Below are 25396 nucleotides of genomic sequence, written 5' to 3'. Positions count from 1 at the left end.
CAATTATGATTATAAAGTAAATAGGATTATGAGACCAAATATAAAGACGTATATTGACAAATGTCTACATACTGGTGAGTGAACGTTTACAAACCAAGTAAATTCAATAAGTGTAGAAATTTATTGCGCAGTATTTTCACTTACGTTACAAGTTGTGTCATGCAAACTCCTTTTGATCATAATTCAAACACATATTTAACTCCTAGTAGAAAGTAGTTTTGATTTTCTAACTTGATGAAAACAAACCATAATCTCATTAATTCAAATGGACTTTAGCCCGTAACTTCATGATATTCAAAAATGGCCTCGCCCTGTCTGAGAATGAATGCTATTTAAGCTTGTTTTCACCGACTTACAAAATCAAAATTACTTCCTACTGGTAGTAAAATATGTATTTTATTGATGGGCGATAGGAGTTTGCATGAAATTGCTTATAACATAACAATTTCACTCTTGGAAGCGAGGTGGAGGGCATTATATATCTAGCATGCAATATTAATGTCACTTCGGCCCCCACCTTGCTTCCGTGGAAGAAGTCGTTATGTTACAAGCTGTGTCATGCAAAATCCTTTTGGCCATGATTCAAATACACATTTAACTACTAGTAAAAGGTAGTTTGGATTTTATAACTTGATGAAAACAAACCATAATCTCAATAATTCTAACGGACTTTTAGCCCGTGACTTCAACATTTTCAAAAATGGCTGCGCCCTGTCTGAAGACAAATGCTATTTAAATTTCTTTTCACTTGAAAAATCAAAATTACTTTTCATTGGTAGTAAAATATGTATTTTATGGATGGACATTAGGATTTTACATAACAATTTCCCTCTTGGATTCGACCACAAACTCGCGTCCGAGGAAGAAAGCGTTATATTCATGCAAAATCCCTTTGGTCATCAATGTGTAGTAAGCAGTCTTGATTTTATAAACTCCATGAAACTTGAACTCCATTTTCTATCCTGGAAGCGTGGTAGGGGGCGAACCATCCGATTTAGCATATACCACAGGCTTCCACAACGCTCGCTTCCACACACTAACAACCAATTTAAGCACAAACTACGAGGTCCGATGGAAATCTGTGCATAGTGACACCATCACCCGACCCCAAGGAGCAATTTACGGCAACACAACAATTCGGCATGTCTTTGGTGACGTCGAGAAATCGGCAAAATGACGAGCTTCCTACACATTTTCTATACACCAAACTGAAAATCGTTCCTTCTATGACGTCACTGCAGGGCTCTGGCGACAGAGTTACGTAACCTGTGTGTGGTTTCGTAGACTGGTTCCCCTGCCCTATTCCGCGCTGCATAGGCAGAGTACCAGTCTAGTGGTTTCGTTTTAGGGCGAGAGAGAAGCAGACGGCTTTTTAGCAACTTTTCAGCAGTTGGTATTAATTAACCACACGTTTTTTTTATTAAACAAAAGAATGGTGTTCCGTTTATGACTAACCAGAAATCTTTCATATGCAGTGGTAAAATAACCGGGTTAGAATTGGTCTTCAGCAACTCATGCTTGTGAGAACCGACTAACGGGTCAGGGTGGTCAGGCGTGCTGACTTGGTTGACACATGTCATCGATTTCCATTGCGTCGATCGACGCATGTACTGTTGATCACGGCGTTGTCTGGTCCAGACTGGATCATTTACAGACGCCATATAACTGGAATACTAGTATTGATAATAAAGAGACAAATCCTAAGATGCGGTGTAATCAACAACATCAGTTACATCTGCACATGACCACCCTTTATGAATAAAAGCACATACAGAAAGAAAACACTTGCATATGATGACAGAACGTTCCCAAAAACAAAACAGAGCCTCACAAACCCAGAAGACATTGTACCTTTGATATCAGGTAAAAGGAAGAATGTGCATCACAAAGTGTGACAAACATCCGATGAGTGATTACACGACAGATGAGACACAGTAATTTCCCCATACAGAAAAATCTGTGTCACCAACTGTTCGAGATCGTTGAACGAACAATAAGACATCACGTGACCAAAACATCACGAGACGAAGGGTATCGCCTGCAATTATCGAAGCATGCAATGACCCGGTTAGGGATATAAAGCTTCAGGGTATACCGCCACAGCGTTCAGCACACAAACACGCAGGTCATGGCTGTATTCGGGGTGTTGGCAGTCCTCGGGCTCATTGTAACGGGTTCTTGGGGTCGCTACGACCCAACATGGTCTTCGCTCGACACCCGACCCCTCCCAGGATGGTACGACGAAGCTAAACTGGGTATTTTTATTCACTGGGGGATATTCTCGGTACCCAGCTACAACAACGAGTGGTTCTGGTACCAATGGAAGGGGTCAAAGGTCAAGAATGTGGTGCAGTATATGGACGATAACTTCCGACCTGACTTCACGTATGCTGATTTTGCTCCGGGTTTTACAACGGAGTTTTTCGATCCGGCGGAGTGGGCTGACATTATTCAAGCTTCCGGGGCCAGGTAAGTAAATAGTACATGTAAACACATGAAGAGCACGGTTATCACAATCAACATCTATGGAGAATGCGTTATTGATTGGCTCTATAATGTTGCATTTTACATAGGAACCTCAGCTGAGGGTATTTTATGACGCATATGTTTTCATAGATTTTTGGACAGGAAATTGCCATGCACTTGAATCATCTTGGTAGGGTAGTTTAGTGGTTAAGCATTCGCTCGTCACGCCGAAGATCCTGGTTCAATTCCCAACATGGGTACCATGTATGAAGCTCAGTTCCGGTGTGCCCAGACTTGATATTACTGAAATATTGCTAAAAGCGTCGTTAAACGCATTAAATCAGGTGGTAAACCTACTGGTATGAAAATTGGTTTGACATTTGTAGGCTTGATCTTCAGCAACCATGCTTGTCCTAAAATGCGACTACTTGTCAAGAGTTCACTGACTTATCGTCGTATCCCAAATGCGCCGATCGATAGTCATCACGTGACTGGATAATCGGGTTCAGATTTGATCGATTGCAGACAGCCGTCACAAAGCTGTACAATTGCTGTGTGCATCACTAACCAGTCAACATATAGTGTCACAGTACTAGTGCCCGATACAAAGATTTTTATCATGGTCATGTGGTATACGAGGTCGAATTCAAAGCGAGTGAGTGACTGTGTCTAGTTTTACGTCCCGCTCAGCTACATTCCGGGTATATAGCGGCGGTCTGTATAATCGAGTCTAGCCTGTATCATGAGCATCGATTGACGCAGTTCGGATACGATGACGTGTGTCAACCAAGTCAGCCAGCATGACCACCCGATCCCGTTAGTTTGCCTCTTACGACAAGCATGAGTTACTGAAGATCTCCAGGTGTTTGAATCCCAAACACTAGACCCGAATTCCAAGTAAACTTCGTATTTGCGAAAAACGTGCGAACATGTGGGATTTATTTTTCGTTGATTAACGCCGATTTCAGCAATATTCACTCCAAACGACGGCAACCCCTAGGTTACCTGGTCTGGGCCAGAAAATCACCAATTAATTGATTAAATAATAAAGTGAAATAATACTGTCAGCTTTCAAGAAATTTCTCATCAACGTTTTCTCAACGTTAATAGACTGACTGTTTCGAAAAATGAATTGTTGTGGCTCCATAGATAATTTTGTCTAGTTCTTTCGATGAAAACAAATGTATATTTTCTGTCAGAAACAAACATTCCTGTTATCTCCCTGCGACCTGCGGTGTAAAACATCCTTCAGTTCTGTTTCTGAATCAGATACGTTGTGCTGACCAGCAAACATCATGAGGGTTTCACCAACTGGCCGTCCAAATACTCCTTCAACTGGAACTCCATGGACAACGGCCCCAACAGGGACCTCGTGGGTCAGTACTATCTTTTTGAGACCTGACCACTAGGGGTAACCTTGGCCCCGTTTCAGAAAACATTCGTAGCGTTACGACTGTCGTAAGTCTATGTTACAGGGCCGGGATTTTCGAAGTTCTCCTAGCGCTAAGATTGTCCTTAGTGACCTATATTAACATCAACTTACGACTATCTTAGCACTAAGAGCACTTTGAAAATCCAGGCCCTGTTTTGTAAGTACGACAGTCGTAGCTCTACGATAGTTTTGTGGAACGTGGGCCAGGTGATTAAAGAGTTGGCTTGTCTCGTTGTCTCCCCGGTTCAGTTGCCGCATGGGTACAGTGTGTGAAGTCCATTTGGATGTGTTTCTGGCATTTGCTAAATTTTGTGAAAAGCGACGTGAACCCATACTCTCTTGTAATGTTTATCGTGGGATGAAACTGTCACACAAAGTTGCAAAGCATGGAGCAGTTGTACAAAACATCCTTAGCGCTAGGACTGCCTTTAGTCTATGTAAAGACATGGAGTTGCGATCACGTTCGCGCTAAGATCGCGGGCCACAGGATCAGTGAGTGGACAATAATAAGTGGTCCTGTCTGCACATCGCTGGTCCAAAATAACATTCGTAGATTTACTTGACTACCAATACAAAATTCACTGGCCAACACGACCACTACAAATTTATCATTTAGTGGTCCTAATGAGTTTTAATTAGCCAGGGATCATACGACCAGCGTACATTTTGCACACTGGGACGATATCCGGATTTCCGGATGCACCAAATCTAGCTGCCCAAGTACGAGGGTTGGCTGAAAAGTTCTCAGCCTGAGTGGTTTTTTCCCCACCAGGTAGAGACAGGTGTTTGCCACCAATGAGGACAATCATTTAGTGAATCATAGACACAAGAACTACAAACGTACTAATAGTTTTATCTCAACTACAGCTCTTTTGGTAAACCTACCCTCTGAAATCATCAGAAATGGACAAAAACGAATACAGGGCAGTCATGAAGTACTTGCAAAAGAAAGGGATGTCCCCAACACAGATACATGCTGACATGGTCTCCACTCTAGGGGATGATGCTCCTTCATTTTCCACAGTAAAGAAGTGGGCTGCAGAATTTAAGCGTGGCAGACAAAGCCTTGATGATGACCCACGCTCAGGAAGGCCTTCAACAGCAACCACTCCAGAAAACATCACGCGAGTGCTCGATATGTTGATGGATGATCGACGATTGACTACTCGACATATTGCTAGTGTAGTGGGCATCTCTCATGAGAGGGTTGAGCATATTATCACCAACGAATTAGGAATGACTAAAGTTTCTGCAAGATGGGTGCCAAAGCTCTTGACAGCAGAACAGAAACGTGTCAGGTTCCAGACGTCCCTTGACAATTTGCGTCGTTTTGAAGCAGATCCCGATGATTTTGTGGCACGATTTGTAACCATGGATGAGACCTGGATACATCACTTTCAACCAGAAACAAAACTACAGTCAAAACAGTGGAAGCATCCTGATTCACCAGCTCCGAAGAAAGCCAAGTCTGTTCCTTCAGCTGGAAAGTCTTTTGGGATTCCAGGGTTATTCTGCTCATTGATTATCTTGAAAAAGGTCAAACTATCAACGGCAGATACTATGCTGATCTACTGAACCAGTTGCGAGAAGCAATCAAAGCCAAACGACGAGGGATGATCGCTAAAGGTGTCCTCTTCCATCAAGACAATGCGCCTGTTCACAAATCGGTGGTGGCCATGTCAACAATCCGCGATTGTGGCTTTGAACTCATTGACCATCCTCCTTATTCACCTGATTTGGCTCGTTCTGACTTCCACCTGTTCCCTAAAATGAAAAAGGAACTCGCCGGTCGTCATTTTGCAAGTAGTGATGACGTCATTACCGCTGTGACTGATTTTTTTAGGGTAGCTGAAGAAGATTTCTTCCTGACCGGGATTCGGGCCTTGCAGCATCGCTGGCGAACAAATGTGTGAACTTGGAAGGGGACTATGTAGAAAAATAAATTACAAACGTGGACTTTGTAACTTTTTTTCACAGTGAGGCTTAGAACTTTTCAGCCAACTCTCGTAAATGTGATGTTGACAATGTAGCTAACATATATTAGTGCATACTTTCTTTTGCCCGGTGCTCTTTTAAAATGTTCTCTCGTCAAGACCTGGTTTCGATTCCCTACATGGGTGCAATGTGTGAAGCGTATTTGTGGTGTCACCCACCGTGGTAGCGCTGGAATCACAGGGACTTGAAACGCTAAAAATTGCCATCAAGGTATGTACTGTCACGGACGGGGTCTTAGTACTATTTAAAAGTAATTAGTCCAAGTCAGTATATACCTAGATGGCCGTTTTTACCGTTACTAAGATCCCGTCAGTGACAGTATATACCTTGATGGCAGTTTTTACCGTTACTAAGATCCCGTCAGTGACAGTATATACCTTGATGGCAGTTTTTACCGTTACTAAGATCCCGTCCCACAAATACATACCATTGATATTGATATGTGATGTACGCTTAATCAACTGTATGCGTTTTTATATCTATGTACCCACTACACTGGGATATGTGATGTACTCAATTTATTCTATTCACGTCACTTGTTGTATGTACATTTATTCTACTACATGCTTTTTTCATATCTTTATACTCACTATAATGGGGAACAATAAAAAAGATGGGGAAAAGAAAAGATGCCGTCAGTGACAGTATATACCTAGATGTCAGTTTTTACCGTTACTAAGATCCCGTCAGTGACAGTATATACCTAGATGGCAGTTTTTACCGTTACTAAGATCCCGTCAGTGACAGTATATACCTAGATGTCAGTTTTTACCGTTACTAAGATCCTGTCAGTGGCAGTATATACCTTGATGCCGGTTTTTACAGTTATAAGACGTGGAGTATTGCAAAAGCGGCGTCAAACCCATTCACTTGAATATTGGTCTTTGGTGTTACGCAACTTTCATTGACTGGTTTGTCAACAGGTGAGCTGGGTGCTGCAATCCGCAACAACACCACTGTACGTTTCGGCCTGTACCATTCTTTGTTCGAGTGGTTCCATCCCCTTTTTCTCAGCGACAAGGCCTCCAGGTTCAAGACCAACAACTTCGTAGCTGTGAGTTACCGACAGGCCATGACGAAACATGATTTTGTGAACACTATCCAATATGGCGGAAAGCTCATTTTGGCGTTCGTGCTCGTCTTCTCAACCATACTCACTCAAACCAACCTAATAACACTGTTGAGTGTCCCAGCTTCTTCAATCGAAACTGGTTTTTTTTAAAATAGCCATATATAGTTCTAAATGAATTGTAGCTTTAGGTTTGACACTCCCGATCTTGTTATATTTAATTAATCAATTTCTAAATTTTGTTCTCAGGGAGACTGTCGTGTTTTATCATTGTTGTGTTGTAATTGTCCATTTCGTTGCCATGGCACCAGAGGAAGACGATGCCTGAGCTGTTTGAGATAGTCCAGAGGTACAAGCCGGAAGTTGTGTGGTCTGATGGTGACTGGGAGGCTCCCGATACTTACTGGAACTCCACTCACTTCCTGGCTTGGCTGTACAACGACAGGTTAGTATTGGGTTGGATGGATACGCAAAGTTATAAATTACGTGTTGATTTTATTAAAATATTCGATTCCCAATAACGATACAGTGTGTGAAGTGCATGTCTGGTGTACCCTGCCCTGATATTGCTTGAATGTTTCATATACCGGCGTAAAACCCATTTCACTCATTGTTCTCTGCAGTCCGGTCAAGGATACCGTGGTGACCAATGACAGATGGGGAGCAGGGATCAAGTGTAAACATGGCGACTTCTACACCTGTCGTGACCGCTACAACCCGGGTCAGTACTTCCGGTCACCGGACACCTGACAAAGAAATTACAATTACCCACAGTTTATAGTAACATAGTATCTGACGTATCCTTACATTCAGGGTAAAAAGTCAATGATTAAACCAAAACATGTCTGAATACATCAATAACACATAAATTCCCCCTGTTACGGTGACGTCAAAAGGTCTCAGGGGGCCCAGTTTCTAGGGCGCAGCAAGTCTCCGTTTTGATTGTTTCCCGAGGCATTCCAGAAAATTATGGGTTTGAATCCTGATTTGCACTGATATTTCCAATAAAGTTTGCATATAATAATATAAGCTCTCGGAGCTTATAATAATATGGCATTTATATTGCGCTGCCTGTGCGCCATGAAAGTTTGCTCAAAGCGCATTAATTATTACCCCGGACAACCCAAGCTGGTACCCATTTTCTGCTTGGCGAGCAGGGGCGTTTTGGGAAAAAAGTCACTTCCCTAAGGTGAGAGCACATTTACATATGCGACGTTGTGGGTCAGGACTAAAGTCCTCGAAACTCCCAGGAGTCCAGCTACCTAGCACGGTCACCCATCCAACGACTCTCCGCGCCCATGGTTGCGTATCTTCACCTGATTTGTGAACTGAGATCAATGCACAGGACCACACGCCGTGGGAGAAGCATATCCTTAAACTTTACTCCACATCAAGATGACACGTACGTAACCGAAATACTGATCAAAAGTGTAACAACAATTCAGTCACACAACTTTGTACGGCAGGTAAGCTCCAGAACCACAAGTTTGAGAACGCTATGACCATAGACGCCAGGTCCTGGGGGTTCCGGCGAGAGGCGAAGCTCAGTGACTACCTGTCCATTCAGAAACTAATACAGACGCTTGTGGAAACTGTCAGGTGAATGGTACTAAAGACTGGATGCATTATTTTAGTGAAAGGATTCTTTGCGGTATTCAGAATTGGCAGTATATTGTGTCTTGACTGATAAATCGGTTCACTGACATTTAGGCTTGTATTTTGTTTGTATGTTGTTTAACGCTGCAAACAGCAATAGTCCAGCTATATGGCGGCGGTCCGTAAACAATCGAGTTTGGACCAATTATTCAATGATTCAAATGCGTGAGCACCAATATACACTACTGGGATACGATGACATGTGTCAGCCAAGTCTGACGACAAAGATGGGTTACTGAAGATCAGTTCTTAGCGCGCTCTTCACGGCTCCATTCGACTTCAATATAAACATTAGTCAGCACTATACATCATGATGCACGTCTGCGTGTTGCAGCTGTGGCGGGAACATGCTGATGAATGTGGGCCCGACGAAGTACGGGAAGATAGCTCCAATCTTCGAGGAACGACTGCGCCAGATGGGGGAATGGTTGAAACTGAACGGTAACGCCATCTACGCCACAAGACCCTGGACTCATCAGAACGACACCGTCAGCAAATATATATGGTGAGAAGTGACCTGGCATCGCGCAACAACTGTCAATCATGTGAGAGAGAATTGTGGACAGTTGAGGTATCGCGTTGTTTGTAGATCCTTATTACAAACCCAAACCTGTTCAGAATCCCACACCTCAGCCGATATGACAACAAATGGTATGGATTTACAACTTCTTTAATGTTTACAACACGACGATTCTGAGCTACTTCTTGCCCCTTCATCAGGTGAATGACGTAATATGGTAATGAGCAAAACTATGCAGTACGTACAGGAAGCCAGTGAGATAGTATTTACAGATGAGATGCACAGAGATCAAGAGGATTAACTGAAGTGTTGATATACAGGATGTAATGAGTGTTTATACAACTAGAATGATAGGGTTAACGTGATAGGATGATTTGAAGCCAATTATGAAAACAATGATAGGAAAACACACGATGGGATAGACACCACTTATGTAAACAATATTAGGAAAAACACATGAATGCATGTACAGTGATAGTGAGAAAAACAAAGCGATACATGTTCATTGATGGCTATATTCTGTCCACCACGCATTTGGTAGGAAGACACCCTGATCTCTGTTAATTTCCGGTTTAGAGGAGAATCCAGATGGCCTCCGTCCGTTTCCTTTCTGGATCCACCGCTCCAAACCGGATTCCTGTACATACTATATAATTTTGCTCATTACCATATTATGTCATTCACCTGCTGAAGGGGCAAGAAGTAGCCCAGAAAACGTCTTGTTGTAAACATTAAAGAAGTTGTAAATCCATATCATTTGTTGTCATGTCACCCACTAGCTTGTAAAGGCCAATCAAGCAACTGACTTCAGCCGATGTCTACACCAGGGGACACCAGAACTACATTTGTTGACAATACAAACAAACAGGCCCGACCCCTTTCCACATTCACTCTCACAGTAAGCTGAATAGCTTCAATATAATTGGAACACTGGTAAACGCGGCCATAGTTCCTGTTCACTTTCTTGGCGGGTTTAAAACTGGATCTTATGGCATGAAATCAAACTGTTACTAATTGTTCCACAAATCCACCAAATTCCACAAATTCACCTTACTTTATGACCATTCTGTATCCTTTTTACTGCTGAAATCAACGCTCTGTGTTTGTCTTACATTACTCGACCATAATGAGGATTGGTTGGTCACAATGTACAGTGACAGCACTGGACATTCCTGTCAGTCACGTTTAATTTTACAGTGAACTTTGCAAAGAGCAAACCTGACAACTGCCATGCAATTAAAGAGATATATTGTAGTCTTACACTAAAGTCGATTTGTGCATACGGACTTAAGACATAATGGAGCCAGAATTACAGTGGCATAAAACAACATCCATTTACTATTCTGCTTCTACAGGTACACCAGCAGCAAAAGCGACACCGGGCTGGACGTTTTCGCCATCTACACCCGCGACATCACCACTGCCACCATTACCCTAGGGGCCCCCATCCCCACCCAGAAGACTCAGGTCCTTCTTTTGGGTAATAACAAATTGTTGTCCTGGACTCATGGGGCTACAGGCGGAATGGTCATCAACATTTCCGATATCCCTTTCTACGAGGTCAAGAGTCAGTGGGCATATGCCTTCAGACTCACACATCTTGAAAATTAGATGCGGAGTGTATGGTCAGTTAAAGTCTACTCCCAAATATATGACCACTTGGACTTTTACAGAGGATAAATAAAGTTGAAATTTTATAAAATGTCAGAAGATGTTCGGATGTCATTCCTTACGTCCTGCAAAAAATGTATTTTACAAAAAATATAATATTTCTACTCCTTAATTTTATGTCTTAGTGTGACCGAAAGAGTACGAGTATTATAACTCTGATCAAAACACCCAAACCGTTTGCCATTCAATATTACATAATATTCACGACTTCATCAACTGCTCTAGCCTATATTTGGCTGAAACAACTCCGATTTGACGTTAAAAATGAAATGGTCGCCCTTTCATTAAATGTCTTCAGACAACAAGATGTAACTGAAATTCCCCAGCTGAAGCTGATTTCGTACATGTGTGTGTGTGTCATGTTATTTGGGATATTTATGACATTTCTGGGTGTCTGGGCCTCCCAACCGTCCTTCCTCTGGTATGAGGGTCAATATTTACAGGTGATCATGATATGTCAAATACGGGGTTTCTAAATGTGGTTTTCAACAATATTCATTCACTCCCATTTTCAAAACTATTTTACTGGTATGAAATGACTTTACACTGGTGTTGGAACGATGTAGATCCATACCCACTCACTCACTCTCCATGACTAGGCGATACAGTCTGATGTATTATCTGGATCCAGACGCCCAGGCTATCTATCAGCGTGCCGTTGCCTTTGTGCAGTCAGGATTTGGCTGGAAGAGTTATAAAGTAGCTATCATCAATATCATCTCGTGCTGCAAAATGCGTTACCTGGCTGCACACTCGTCTCAAGATACCATTTGCAAATATTTGGTTATTATCAAATTTTTAGTAGCAGTATTGCATTTTCTATTGAATGATCTGTTTACTACCAGTATGTTTTGATTCAGTATAACGGGCGTTTATTCACGGGCGACCTTATGAAGAAACGTTGTCCCAACTTCACACAAAATATAAAACGGACGAATGCACGAATGATAACTCAAGTAGAATAGAACGTCATCTTTATGGGTCATGGTAAGGTTTGTTTAATGTCGTGGCGATAACATGTGCGGTTATATCATATATATTTTTGTATTATGTAGCCATTAATGTACAGTGTTTGTGAATGTTCTATGTCAGTAAAGGTTATATTCTTCTTGTGTGTTATCTGATGTTCCTGTCACTTGGGCAAAGATTCGGAACCAGTCTACTCTGCATTGATTTGGTTTGCGCTTCTTGGGGGTATGAAGGAGTGAGTATGGTTTTACGCCGCTTTTAAGAATATTCCAGCAATATCACGGCGGAAGACACCTGAAATGGGGTTCACACATTGCACGCATCAGGGGAATCAAACCCGGACCTTCGGCATGAGCGACCGCTTTAACCACTAGACTACCTCACCGATGGGGTTAACTAATGAAGATATTGAATTGTCAAGCTAGTTTCCATGTTTGTGTTAAAACGAGAATAGGGGAAATGTCAAGACCTGTGTATGTACGAGACGAGTTTGTTTGTCACCTACAGAGTCATGTGCATAACTAGTCTACAATAAAAGGTTTAAAATTACATTTTATAAAATGTAACAATGATTTAAAGAGGTTCAAATATACCAGGAGCAGCTACGAGGGGATGTCAAAATGTAGTGAGCCTCACATCGACAATGAAATAAATGCAGTTTTTTGTTTTGTTTTTCTACATAATATCTGTCAACCTCAAGCAAACTGGTTTACTGTGTACCAGCCTGGCGATCACCATTTTGTTTGACTCTTTATCTTTTGTCTTGATACCCATCAAAACACAAAATATGCAATACCTTATGTGCCGAAGTACATAATAAAGCAACTTGAAACTACAACAGCTTGTTTAAAGGACTCCCCCTTCCACCCCTCCCCTCTAACTTCATCATAAGGGCTTAACTGATTCTAATGTTTTCACTGTTCATACATGATGCCAAGGGTTTACGCTAAATACTGAATGGTCACGTAAGTGTCAACTCTCATTGTATTTCAAAACAGTGACAGCTTGAATATCTGGACAACGTTTGTGACAGACCAAAGTAGGGGTGCCCTTAAAACAGACCCTGCCCCAGTCTAAATCTTTGGCTGTTGATTATGACTGGAATAAATTCAATACCATTCTGAACATAATATATATGATATTGTCTGAGGATAATACCCAAGAGGTACTAACTGATTCGTTATCTGCAGCTATTTTATAATTCTTATACCCTAATGTGTTGTGATGACTCGTATCTCTTGAACCACATTACCCACATACATGTATGTGAAACTTTGGATAAGGATTTCCTAAGGATCCCTTCACAATACACAAATACACAATAACTGTTCAAACATTGGACGTCGAGAATATAGTAAGGATCACTACCTCTTTGACATTCCCTCGTATAGTGTATAAGAAGTACACAACTTAATTAGTGTGATAGTTACGTAGTTACGATACGTATATCCCCTCGTAAGACAAGTATATAGGTGTGTGTGTGTGTGTGTGTGTGTGTGTGTGTGTGTGTGTGTGTGTGTGTGTGTGTGTGTGTGTGTGTGTGTGTGTGTGTGTGTGTGTGTGTGTGTGTGTGTGTAATGTTTTGATGACAAGCGTCTTTACATGGGAAGACGGCTATGAACAAGGTTAGCCATTCATCTTGTATGTCATCATTTGCATGCATGGAATCTGTGTTTCGATAAGAGTGATAACCATGGCCATGAATGTACTGCGTCTTAAATTAGATAGCTACAGTCGTGCATTATATCGATGCTCGTTATCAGTATGACCTTTGACATGTTTAAGGTGCTGGGTCATGGTCGGTCAGTCTGTTATGTTGACAATTTCTTGACTAAATATTTTTTGTAAAACTTTCTCCATGGTTATGTTTTGTTTCTTCATGTTCTTATTTGTTTGTATGGCCGCCTTTGCATTTCCGTAGTCGGGATAGATGTGCATAGGGTAGCCTAGTGGTTAAAGCATTCGCTCGTCACGCCGAAAACCCGGGTTCGACTCCCCACATAGGTGGTTCGTGATAGGTGATACCTTCTAACATATCTTTGATAGTTTATGAGTAATTCATAAAGTGGGGATTGATTGATTGATTGATTGATCGATTGGTTGATGGATGGATGGATGATGGATGGATGGGTTGGCTGGTTGGTTGGTTGGTTGGTTGGTTGGTTAGTTGGTTGGTTGACTGACTGACTGATTCACTCGCTGAATGCCCGATCGACTGATTAACGTCGCACCCAGCTATATGGCGACGGTCTTTAAATAATCGAGTCTCGACAAGACAATCCAATGATCAACAGCAAGAGCTCATTGAACTACTCTTTGCGGGGAACCAGGTGTTTGACCTTTTCGCCTTCCAAAACAAAATTGATCTCAGGCAACGCTGCAATAATTCACCTACACCTACATCTATTGCAGAGACGACTAGGTAGAATGCAATATGTCTGATAGTCCCTGAACTACGTTACTTTCCCAACTGCCTTAAGCATGCCCTCCCTGCAACGCTAAAGCCGTAAATGAAGCAAGTCTAGAGTTCTCCGGTAATCTCACTAATCGCTGAGGCTCCTTTACAATTGGAATAGGTTTATTTATTACTGTCAATACTGTATATTTTCAGGGATTAAGGGTTTGTCTAGGCAAAAGGATAAATTATGTATGAGGACGACAAAGTCGTGATTAAAATACTCTTCGTGAATATGTCAACTATTTATGACTACTCAAAATCAATGGTATATCTTCACACTGATCTAACGAAAACATATATATGTAAACAATTAATACATTCTTGTGTGTACTGCCTGGGTACTTCCACGGTTTGTCAAACTGATGTACCTAAGTAATATTGACACTGGAAATAGAGTGGTACTGTTGACTTATGTCACTTGTATGTTTCTTGAATAAACAGGCAGTGGAAAGAGAATGCTGTGAGGTTTTTAAGTTTTGCTCTGAAAAGGAACACTACCACCGTCAAAGTCAAAGTTGTTGCCATGGAAACGCAACAAAATATTTTATTCAGAATTCCAAAACTACCAAAAGGTACCAGTTCAACACGAGACAAATCTATGTGACAAGTTTGGTGAAGAAATATTTAATATTTCGAAATTCTGCTCTGAAAATGAGCACTATCATCAATTTCAGTCAGAATCAAACGTGCTGTCATGGAAAAGCAAACAAATATTTGATTCAGAAATCCCAAACACAGAGTTATGGGAAGCGCAAGCGCCCTAAGTAAGACAAACCAGTCTAGCTGAACTCTGCGATATGGGGAGGCGTCGCGCTCTGAAAGAAACGTTAACACACGTGATGCACCTTAAGTCACATGATAACAAAATGGCGACAGAAAAAGTCCTACTTGGTTTATCTCTGCTGATATTCATCTTGTCAGCGCGTGGTTTGAATAACTATTCGCCAACATGGGAATCTATCGACTCACGACCACTTCCACCGTGGTATGATGAAGCTAAGCTGGGTATTTTCATTCACTGGGGCGTGTTTTCTGTCCCGAGTTTCCGGTCGGAATGGTTTTGGAACGACTGGAAGGGAGCTAAGACTAACGACACTGTGAAGTTTATGCTCGACAACTACCGGCCTGACTTCACGTATGCAGACTTTGCCGCACAGTTCACAGCGGAGTTCTTCAACCCGGCGGAGTGGGCGGATATTTTCAATTCCTCCGGAGCACAGTAAGTGTCACATATCATGATTACTACGGAACTATTAGAATCTGTTCGCCACCACCTTACCTAGGTTGGGTTTTTCAGGTGTGACTATACTGGCTAGCGAACAGGTATCAGTGACTTTCTCCAAAGATCTTGTCCAAATTGAAACAGGAGAGCAGAACAGATTACCACAATACACCCAGAAGCGATTTAATTAATTAATCAATTATACCCAGTTAACTCCTAGTTAATTAAGTACTAATAAATTTGAGCCATTCACACCATTAATTGAAACTGGTCACCTGTACCTCTGTGCCACAGGGCCTCTACTATTTTTCAGTTAGACTACTGTTTAGTCTCTAAATATATATAATTTTGATAGTAACAAACTAGCCCATAGAAATTGATAAGGAGCTGCAGGGAGACCTGAAATTCGTGACACTGAGGACATCTAGACTTGCTTCATTTAGGACTTTAGCACTGTCGAGAATGCTGGACAGTAGGGAAAATATCGCTTTGTATCAGTTACTGCCAATGCATATCAGTATCACACGTGCACAGTTCTGGTCAATTACAGTTCCAGTATTTTTTTTTCCACAGTGTTTGATGGCAATAAAGGGCTGCGAAACAAAATTCTTCACCATTAGTAACATAGAAAAATTAAAGATAAAGTTATGAACCCTAAAAAATGTTTTTAACTTAATCAGGTGGATCTCCCACAACCAATAACAGGAAGTTCAAGTTCACTCATTGATAAACTGTAATAGAAATACTCAGATTTATTTGTCACACAATCAGTTAATCAATGTTACTGTATGAATGGCATGAAATATTCTAAATGGTAATAACTGTTACAGTTAGCAGTAAGAAAACATCTATTTACACTGTCGTGATACCCTTCTGCTGCGTTATATAAAAATGGGCTGGACACGCTGGTGAATAACTAATTAAGTAGCATAATTACTTCTGTTTCACTAATTTGATGAACAGCAAAGTAATTTTGTAAATACTGCAAAAATATGGCGATAACTGTTCCGTAGCCAGTGGAATCTGTTTGCTGCCAGAATTAGGGCAAACATATTCTACAGGGACTCCCTGCCATCAGAGACTATGTCATAGAGGTCTTTGCTACTGTGATAACTATCGTGATATAAATCAATTTTGGATGAAGTGGATTTAAGAAACATTCATTGTTTTCACATAAACTACTGTGAAACCTCCCACTCACTAGTAACTTATAAAAAGCAAATCTTAATTGGAACATATTTCTTGCCCATCTCTCATTATACAGCTGTCTGAAAATGTATGACATTTGACATTAATTTGTGCCAAACAACAGCAGTGAAAAATGAAGCCTTTCTTTTCAGTCAAATCCATTTTAAAACAACATCACAGACCCCTCTTTCACTGAAGTGGCCATTGTGGTACAAGTCAACTTGTACAACATTACTCAGCATGCTCAAAGCTTCCCATCTGCATTAAAAAAATGTACCCAGTCAGAATTTCCAGTTTGTGATGCACCACAGTCTGTTGCTTTGCACCGAAACATCTTTGTTTCAGTCTAGAACTGATTATCAGAACTTGTGTTGCTAGCTAGCATCATATAACATGTTATCCTACAGGTAACCCAGGTTATGGAGTAAAATTCAGGGATCCATATTTCTATGGATGGGGGGATTGCACCACAAAACAACCAGTAGCTACAATCAACAGTCATGTAACAGCTGATCTTGTTTATACACAGTGATATTGCATATGTGACATAGAAAACCAATCCAGTTATTCAGGGCGGAAGAAATAAAGTGATAGCTATCCTACCATACCTACAGCACTTGTTGATCTCCACCAGTGCAAATAGTAGTACATGACCCAATATCTGCAGCTGTTACAGAGTCAGCACAAATATGAAAAAATCCATCTTTATGTCAATACAATTACTGAGTGTTAGGAATTGGTTCAAATCTCTTAATTGATGATTGGCTCATTACAACCGATCAGTTATCGAACATATTTGGTCAGCATCATTTAACAGTTTCCTGTTGATTTAGATAAAAATAAAGAAAAAAACATCAAGTTCTTTGTGCTCTTTTTCATTTTTGTTTGCAAATAAAAATCCCTAAGGTTTTGAAATTGAAGAATTGACTGTTTCAGTTAATCAGAACAGCACTAATTATATGTAACATTATCATCACCCTGATCATAGTCATAAGTTATGGTGAGACAAAGAAGTAGTTTTGATGATTAGTGATAAAATATTTTTAATGTAATAATGATATACTTTGACTAAACTATGTAAATGCAAAATTACCTGTCGATATGTCAATTATCATCAATTATCAATTATTCTTTGTTTTTTCACTGGTATGAACAAGTGCAAAATTGGTGATGTTCCCTCGCTCCCTCCCTGCATCCTTCCCTCACTCCCATCCTCACTCACTCACTCGCTCCCTCACTTACTCGCTCAGTTTGACTTTTTCAGATATGTTGTTCTGACCAGCAAGCATCATGAGGGTTTCACCAACTGGCCGTCCAAATACTCCTTCAACTGGAACTCCATGGATAACGGACCCAACAGGGACCTCGTGGGTAAGTCATCGTGTATCTCTTAGTATCCATGAACCAGGTACTAGTATTATATATCCATTCTGTTATGGTTTTGTGATTTGTTTGTTGTTTACTGCTGCTCTAAAGAAATATTCCAGCTATGTTACTTTAATCTGTAACTACACAAGTCTAGACCAGGAAGTCCAGTGATTGACCTCATGAGCACTGGTTTACACAACTGGAAAATGATGACATGTATTTTTTCATGGTGAGAGCTATTTAGCAAAGTCAGAGTGGATGCAAAAGCAAGGCAGTTGGTTTTGACCTAGCGTGATACAATTTGTTAAGAGTTTATTTGGCTTAGGCATATGCAAGGAAATATAAATAGTTCAAAGCTCAAAAGTTGACTTTGTAAGACCCTTTTCAAAACTTCTTGTAATAAACCAAATGGTGAGTGTTATTAAGAAAAATACATGATCCTCAAGGTGAATTAAAACTCATCTGTGAACATAGTATGATAATTACCTGCCCTTATTTTAAAAAATTACCATGGACCTTAGATATTACATGTTCTTGGAATTACATAGATGAAACTGGCCTGTTAATGGCTACTGAACATGGAGACAATAATTGCATCCACAGGTGAACTGGCAGCAGCAATCAGACAAAAGACCAAGATCCACTTTGGGTTGTACCATTCCTTGTTTGAGTGGTTCCATCCCCTGTATCTCCAGGACAAAGCCAACAACTTCAGCACCAACAACTTTGTCAAGGTCAGTACTAGAGTTTTGGGCTTATGACATAAACAAATCCACTTTTTTACTATTGTGGAAAATTATATGATACATTTGACGAAAATGTGAAACTTGCAGCCCACAAGATAATGTTGCTATAGTCCGTTTAGCTCAAACGCGGACAGATGAATTGCAATCTAACTGGTAAAACTGTTAAAATAATCAATGAAACGCTGACCATGATGAAAACATCATACCAGCTCAGTGAGGATTTTGCAGAATTGTTGTCCTAAAAATGAAAAAGTTGAAAAATCATTGAAATATTGTCAGTTCACTGTTTGTTACGAGGGAGGCGTGCAGAGAAAGGGACAGCCAGGTGTGCGAGAAAGGATGGAGACAGCACAGCACAGGTTAATGAATAAATGACCTCGTTGGCACTTGTGCACATGCTTCTTGAACACCTGGCTGTCCCTTTCTCTGCGCTCCTCCCTCGTAACAAACAGTGAACTCCATCAATATTTTAATGATATTTTGTTAAACAACATTTTTATTTTTAGGACAAGTATTCTGCCAAAAACCTCACAGAGTCGGTATGATGTTTTGAGAGCGGAAAGTCATATGCCCAGAGAGCGAAAGTCATGGGTTTAATCCCTGGTTGTGTCACACCAAAAGAAATTAAAATATGGTACTTGTTAGTCTCTGTCTGGTGCTCCGCCTTAATGGTATCTACAAAGTTTGGTTGGATTTGAGTCATTATTATCTGACTGAATGGGGTATTCATGCTTAACTGTGGCATGGTATCTCATTGGGCTAGCCCTGTAAGGTTGGCATATCATCGGTTCCCAATTGAGCAGATTGATGTTAATGTTGCTGATCACTGGATTGTCTGTTCTAGACTCGATTATTTACTGACAGCTGCCATAGAGCTGGAATATTGCCGAGTGTGGTGTAAAATTTAACTCACTCACCCAATGTCACCTCCTCACCAGTTCTATTATAGAAGGGACAAGGACCAGTGTAATCACCTGTGAACCAATAAGTGCTTGGTAAACACAAATAATTCATTAGTATATTTAGCTATTAATAGATTTAGTAAAACTTCGGCAACTTTGAACTAGATCCCGAGTGAGTCATTGGCCCTTGAATTTGCTTAGTTGCCTGCTTTATCTGTTAATATAGATTTAAGAAAAAGAAACAATGATGAATTTTCCAGTACAAGACGTTGCCTGAGTTGTACGAGATTGTGAACGCCTACAAGCCTGAGGTTATCTGGTCTGATGGAGACTGGGACGCCCCTGATACCTACTGGCAGTCAAGGGAGTTCATTGCCTGGCTGTACAATGACAGGTTAGACCTGACAGCAGGGTTGATGATGCCTATCGGAAAACACTGTTCTTGTCAAACACACCTGTTCTCTACTTTATATTGTTAGCATGTCTTTTTCATATGTCAGTTAGTGGAAAACTTGTCAACAGAAACCTTTTGTTGTAGCTAGCTCTCAAGGTTCCTAGATTAAACAGAAACAAAGTCTGATGATATGGCAGTTAGTTGAAGAATGGTCAGACCTTCTCAGGATGAATTAGAAGGTCTCCAATAGTGGATACTGAACAGAAGGTCTCAAACTGAAGTTCATCCTCCATTTGTTTGAGTGTCCCAAACAGATGATCATACTGATGGTGTAATAGAATATTATCATTGTAATTACACATAGGAAAGTATCTATTCAGAGAAGAAGCACTTCAATGCACACACTTTGTTTAGCTATAGTTCGGTTGATAGTTACTCAGAGACTCTTTCATGTCAGTTTGAACGCTAAGCTGTACATATGAGCTACACTTATAATATCAGCCCAAGGGAGGCAACACTTACCTTAGAAGACATCAGATTAGAGTTACTTTCCCTGTATTTGATGTTAACTCACAACTATATAAAGAATAAACAAATCTGTGTTGAAAGTTCAGAACATGTGTGATAATGAGATGTATTTATGTTGTCCAGCCCTGTCCGGGATACTGTGGTAACCAACGACAGGTGGGGTAATGGGGTGATGTGCCATCATGGCGGCTTCCTCACCTGCTCTGACAGGTATAATCCAGGTAAGGATTCCAATGCCTGGAGCCACAACCACAGATACAGACTTTTTAATCGTTATTTGTAGGCCTGTCCTATCCCTGTGGAATTGGAGTAATTGAAAGACTCTACAAAAATAGTAACAAAATTATTATCCATTTGTTGTTTTAGATAGATCTAGTGCTTTTTCATTATGCTCAAAACAGAATTTGACTGACCCATGTGATATGAAAGCTTGAACTAATATACTAATGTTTTAATCAACTAGAATCATGTTGATATTCCAGGCAAACTGCAGAAGAGGAAGTTTGAGAATGCGATGACAATCGACAGTCAATCCTGGGGTTACCGCCGAAATACGACCTTGACCCAGTTCCTTACCATTGAAGCACTGCTGGAGACATTTGTCTCTACTGTCAGGTAATGTCTTGTTGTATGTCTGTCTATGTTTTTCAGTGTTTACTAGGTTGGTCTGTGTCTGGATGTCTGTAGGGGTAGTTGGGCAGACTTTGTTCACCACTTCAAAGACATAGGTTCAATACCCCATATGGGTATTATGTGTGAAGACCATTTCTGTTGTCCCTGCCATGATATTGCCGGAAAATAGCAAAAAGCGGCGTAAATCTATACTCACTCACTGATTGTTTTTGTGTATGTTATCTGTGTTAACTGAATATTTAACTTGTTAGGATTCTTGAGCATCTTCAAGTAAAAGCAAAAATTTTATAGAATATTTCGACCTTTGTTCAGTTACATCCTGAAAGAGAAGAACATACACAGTGACTTCAATCCAAGATCAGTGAATGAAAAAATACAACTTGTTTGAAGCTCTTATTGGGTGAAATTTGGGGAAATGGTGCTAGTCGTTTTTCATATTTTGAAGACAAACAGATTCTTATCTTCATAATCTAGAGTGGATTAAAATATTGAAATTAACTTACAGACATGGAAATGAAAAATAATCTTCATATATCAACTGACAAATACAAACAAACACCATGTGATTGTTAATCAGCTGTTTGTACACAAAGTATGCAAATCTCCTCTGTTAACTATCAAAGCACTCGATGAAAAGTTTGAAGGGTTAAATGTTTAGCAGCAACATATGTGGATATTGAGGAAAGAATTGAATTTGGATCTGGGACATAGTTTGTGTAAGGGGAGATAACTTTTGTTACCTTAATCAATGGGTCTCGGCGACCGTGTGGTAATCAGCTGGCTCATCACTATAAATTTCAAGGCGGTCTCACTGGCTAGCTTCCTCAAGAGGTGACTAATGTGATCAGGTGGTCAGACACACTAGCTTGGTTAAGACATGTTGAATTGTGTTAATTGATACTCGTGCTTTTGATGACAGGATTTCTGGAATATTGCTGAGTGACGCGTTGAACAACAAACAAACAAAACAAAACTGAGTCTTCCTCCTATTTTACTTACTGGTTTATGTCCTTATTTAATTGAAAACTATTACAGTAGGTTCCAAATGTTCTAACATTTCTTACGAAGAGAAACATGATAATTTGGACATGGACAATCTGGTTTATATTTCAGCTGTGGAGGAAACATGCTGATGAATGTTGGACCAACCAAAGATGGCCGTATTATTCCGCTCTTCCAGGAACGTCTGAAGCAGATGGGAGACTGGCTGAAGGTCAATGGAGAGGCTATCTACTCCAGTCGACCCTGGACATCACAGAATGACACACTGACCAGTAGAGTGTGGTGAGTGCTGTGTGTCAGGGATGATGTTGTGCAAGTTGTGACTGTCATGTACAGGGATGACATCATTGTACAACATGCTATGTCAGTCATGTCTGTCCTGACCAGGGTTGATAGTCATGATGGCTGTGGTGCTTGCCACAGGTGTGATTCCCCACTTGGGTTCATTTTGTGAAGCCCATTTCTGGTGTTCCAGCCATAATATTGCTGGACTGTTTCTGATAGTGGCATAAAACTAAACTCAGTTACTCATGATGGCTGTCATGTACAGTAATGATACCATTGTACAACACGTTATGATGGCTGTCATATACAGAAATACCATTGTACAACATGTCATGATGCCTGTCATGGCGCCTGTTGTGTACAGGGATGATATCATTGTACAACACGTCATGTGAGTCATGCCTGTCATGTACAGGGATGATATCATTGTACAACATGCCATGTGAGTCATGCCTGTCATGTACAGGGATGATATCATTGTACAACACGTCATGTGAGTCACGCCTGTCATGTACAGGGATGATATCATTGTACAACATGTCATGTGAGTCACGCCCGTCATGTACTGGGATGATATCATTGTACAACACGTCATGCTAATCATGAAGTGTAGCTTGTTCTAATCATCTACATTTACCCCGACGATGAGAGCTAGAACTACATCTTTCATTAGATACTATAACATTTTGTAAGAATGTACATAATCACAAGTACTGACACTGTCCATGATGATTCAGGTTAGATCATCAGTTTCTTTGTTGCATCACACATTGTACCCACCTGGGGATTCGAACCTTGGTATTCGATGTGAGGAGTGAACGCTTACCTACTGCCCCCATTATAGTTAGAAAATTGCTGAGTAAGCCATCAAACAATCAGTACCCCTTCATTGTTGGGTGAACGGCACCACATTTTGAACAATTCTCATGGTTAAAGGATTCCAACATGTGACCTTTTGACTAAGGACATGGAAACTGGAATTATCAGAACACTCATTTTTCACACACACTCCATGACTAACATTGAATTTCTCCTAATTTGGGACCTTTTGGGTGATGGACTAGCCTAGTGGTTGAGTGATAGCTTGTCACACCAAAGACCTGGGTTCAATTCTTAACAAGGGTACAGTGTGTGAAGCCCATTTCTGATATCCCCAACTCTGATAAACACACTCTATTAGTTGTGACCTTTAGGTTGAACACAGTTCCACAATTAATGACCTCATTTATGCTACAGGTACACATCCAAGAAACAAAATGGCGGAACAAGTGTCTATGCTGTTGTCCTTGATTGGCCAAAAGGTGACACTCTTTCCCTTGGTGACCCGGTCACCTCCCTAGCAACAACCGTTTCACTTCTCGGTTACCCTGGTAACTTCAACTGGCAGAAGAGAGAACCCAAGGGGATAGACATTGAGATTCCTCCAATCCCCTTTAACAAAATTCCTTGCCAGTGGGCATGGACATTCAAATTTACAGGACTTGCTAATTAGGTGTTTTGTTGTACACATATTCTATATTCCTGCATCAGTCAGGAATGTTGTCCTTGAAATTTGCTTAGCTTTATGCAAGACTCAATGTAATTTGTTAACATTAAACATTATCTGTATTTTTACACATGCTAAACATTTCATTTTGTTAAACACAGAATAAATTGTGGTATTAGTTATATTCTTGAACTGCACATCTGGAACAGAAACTTTTTAAATTATCTTTACAAATAATAATGTAACTGTGAGGCTTTGGCTATAGAAGAATCTAGAACATTACTGGGGAAAATGAATATTGCATATTTATTTTAAAAACTTGAAATAAAAATAATAATAAATTGAAAACAGGTTTTGGAGAGAAGTAAGAGGGAGACTGTTGTCTGAGGTATAATTCCAGTCACAATGGAGTGGTTTGAAAAGATTTAAATTGGTAGTGATGAAACAACTATGAAGTTTATATTAGAAAGTTTTTTTCCATTTAAAAAAAATTATATTTATTAAACAATCTAGTCAAGACTTTAGCTTCATATGAAACACAAAAGTCGTAAGACTTTTAACAATTAAATTAAATCTAACTAATGTATTATGACAGAGACAGATGTTCTTGAGAGGTACCTTGTTTTACCTGATGTAGTCCATGTGCCTTAACTGTATCCCTGAATACAGAGTCCCAGTCACTGACGTGAGCAGGAAGCCTCTCAGATACTTAACAGTATTCCTCCAATATTGAAGTTGTATATTCATAGAAACTCACTCATTTTTGGGGCAAGACCACACTGAATACTGTTATTCTTTTGACTAAAGATCGATTTGAACATAAAATAATCGTCTCAGGGTGACAGCATATTTTAAGAATGTTCTATTTTGAATATTATTTAGTTATTATGTACTTAAGTGAAAAAAATGTTGCTCAATTTAATGTAAGTGTTTTCGCTTTTATCTTTTATATAATAAAGTGTAATTTTTATGTATTTTGTCTGTTGTCATTAACGTGTTGTGTTTTAGCTGTAAATGAGAAATAATTTGTAAATTAAATATCAGAGGTGCAATAAAATGTATGTATTTGTGTAATTTACTTTTCATTTGTGCAATCAATCATCAAGAATGAGTGAAAATGTGAAATGTTCGTGTGTAAACATGCGTTAAGAAAATGTATTTTGTTTGTGGAAAACTGGTCCTGTTTAATGCATAGACTCCACATTACTTAGGTGAAACCAGTGATCGAAATAACCGACTGCCCGTGGCCGGAAAATTTTGAGTCGGGCTGCCTGGAAATTCTCTCCACCAGCCCGAAACATGGTTCAAGAAGAACCAATCAAAGAGAGGGTTACTTAAAGGTGGGCAGGCAACTTTCAAGATGGGCAGGCAACATTTATGCGCCACCAGCCCGGCTGTCAGTTTGA

The 25396-nt window shown here is 40.2% G+C and overlaps 2 protein-coding genes across 2 annotated transcripts; both read left to right on the top strand.

Annotated features, from left to right (window-relative positions):
• Positions 1-1967: 1967 nt before the first annotated feature.
• Positions 1968-11921, top strand: LOC137297059 (alpha-L-fucosidase-like). Its single transcript, XM_067829022.1, has 8 exons — positions 1968-2469; positions 3736-3842; positions 6817-6947; positions 7274-7407; positions 7586-7683; positions 8429-8561; positions 8953-9123; positions 10494-11921. Exons 1-8 carry the CDS (start codon positions 2129-2131, stop codon positions 10747-10749), a joined length of 1371 nt encoding a protein of 456 aa, XP_067685123.1. The 5' UTR covers positions 1968-2128; the 3' UTR covers positions 10750-11921.
• Positions 11922-15013: 3092 nt separating this feature from the next.
• LOC137297058 (alpha-L-fucosidase-like) lies at positions 15014-25059 on the top strand. Its single transcript, XM_067829021.1, has 8 exons — positions 15014-15455; positions 17911-18017; positions 18618-18748; positions 19923-20056; positions 20708-20805; positions 21067-21199; positions 22331-22501; positions 23741-25059. Exons 1-8 carry the CDS (start codon positions 15034-15036, stop codon positions 23994-23996), a joined length of 1452 nt encoding a protein of 483 aa, XP_067685122.1. The 5' UTR covers positions 15014-15033; the 3' UTR covers positions 23997-25059.
• The last annotated feature ends 337 nt before the right edge of the window (positions 25060-25396 follow it).

This window comes from Haliotis asinina, chromosome 9 (genome assembly GCF_037392515.1).
Source record: "Haliotis asinina isolate JCU_RB_2024 chromosome 9, JCU_Hal_asi_v2, whole genome shotgun sequence".
Lineage (NCBI taxonomy): Eukaryota > Metazoa > Mollusca > Gastropoda > Lepetellida > Haliotidae > Haliotis > Haliotis asinina.
This window is presented reverse-complemented; position numbering and strand designations above follow the sequence as displayed.

Excerpts from the sequence above, each read along its gene's own strand:
- LOC137297058 (XM_067829021.1), top strand. The coding sequence starts at position 15,034 with ATGGGGAGGCGTCGCGCTCTGAAAGAAACGTTAACACACGTGATGCAC. Across the intron at positions 20,806-21,066 it reads CTCTGACAGGTATAATCCAG|GCAAACTGCAGAAGAGGAAG; the intron begins GTAAGGATTCCA and ends TTGATATTCCAG. Across the intron at positions 22,502-23,740 it reads ACACTGACCAGTAGAGTGTG|GTACACATCCAAGAAACAAA; the intron begins GTGAGTGCTGTG and ends TTTATGCTACAG.
- LOC137297059 (XM_067829022.1), top strand. The coding sequence starts at position 2,129 with ATGGCTGTATTCGGGGTGTTGGCAGTCCTCGGGCTCATTGTAACGGGT. Across the intron at positions 2,470-3,735 it reads ATTCAAGCTTCCGGGGCCAG|ATACGTTGTGCTGACCAGCA; the intron begins GTAAGTAAATAG and ends TTTCTGAATCAG. Across the intron at positions 8,562-8,952 it reads ACGCTTGTGGAAACTGTCAG|CTGTGGCGGGAACATGCTGA; the intron begins GTGAATGGTACT and ends TGCGTGTTGCAG.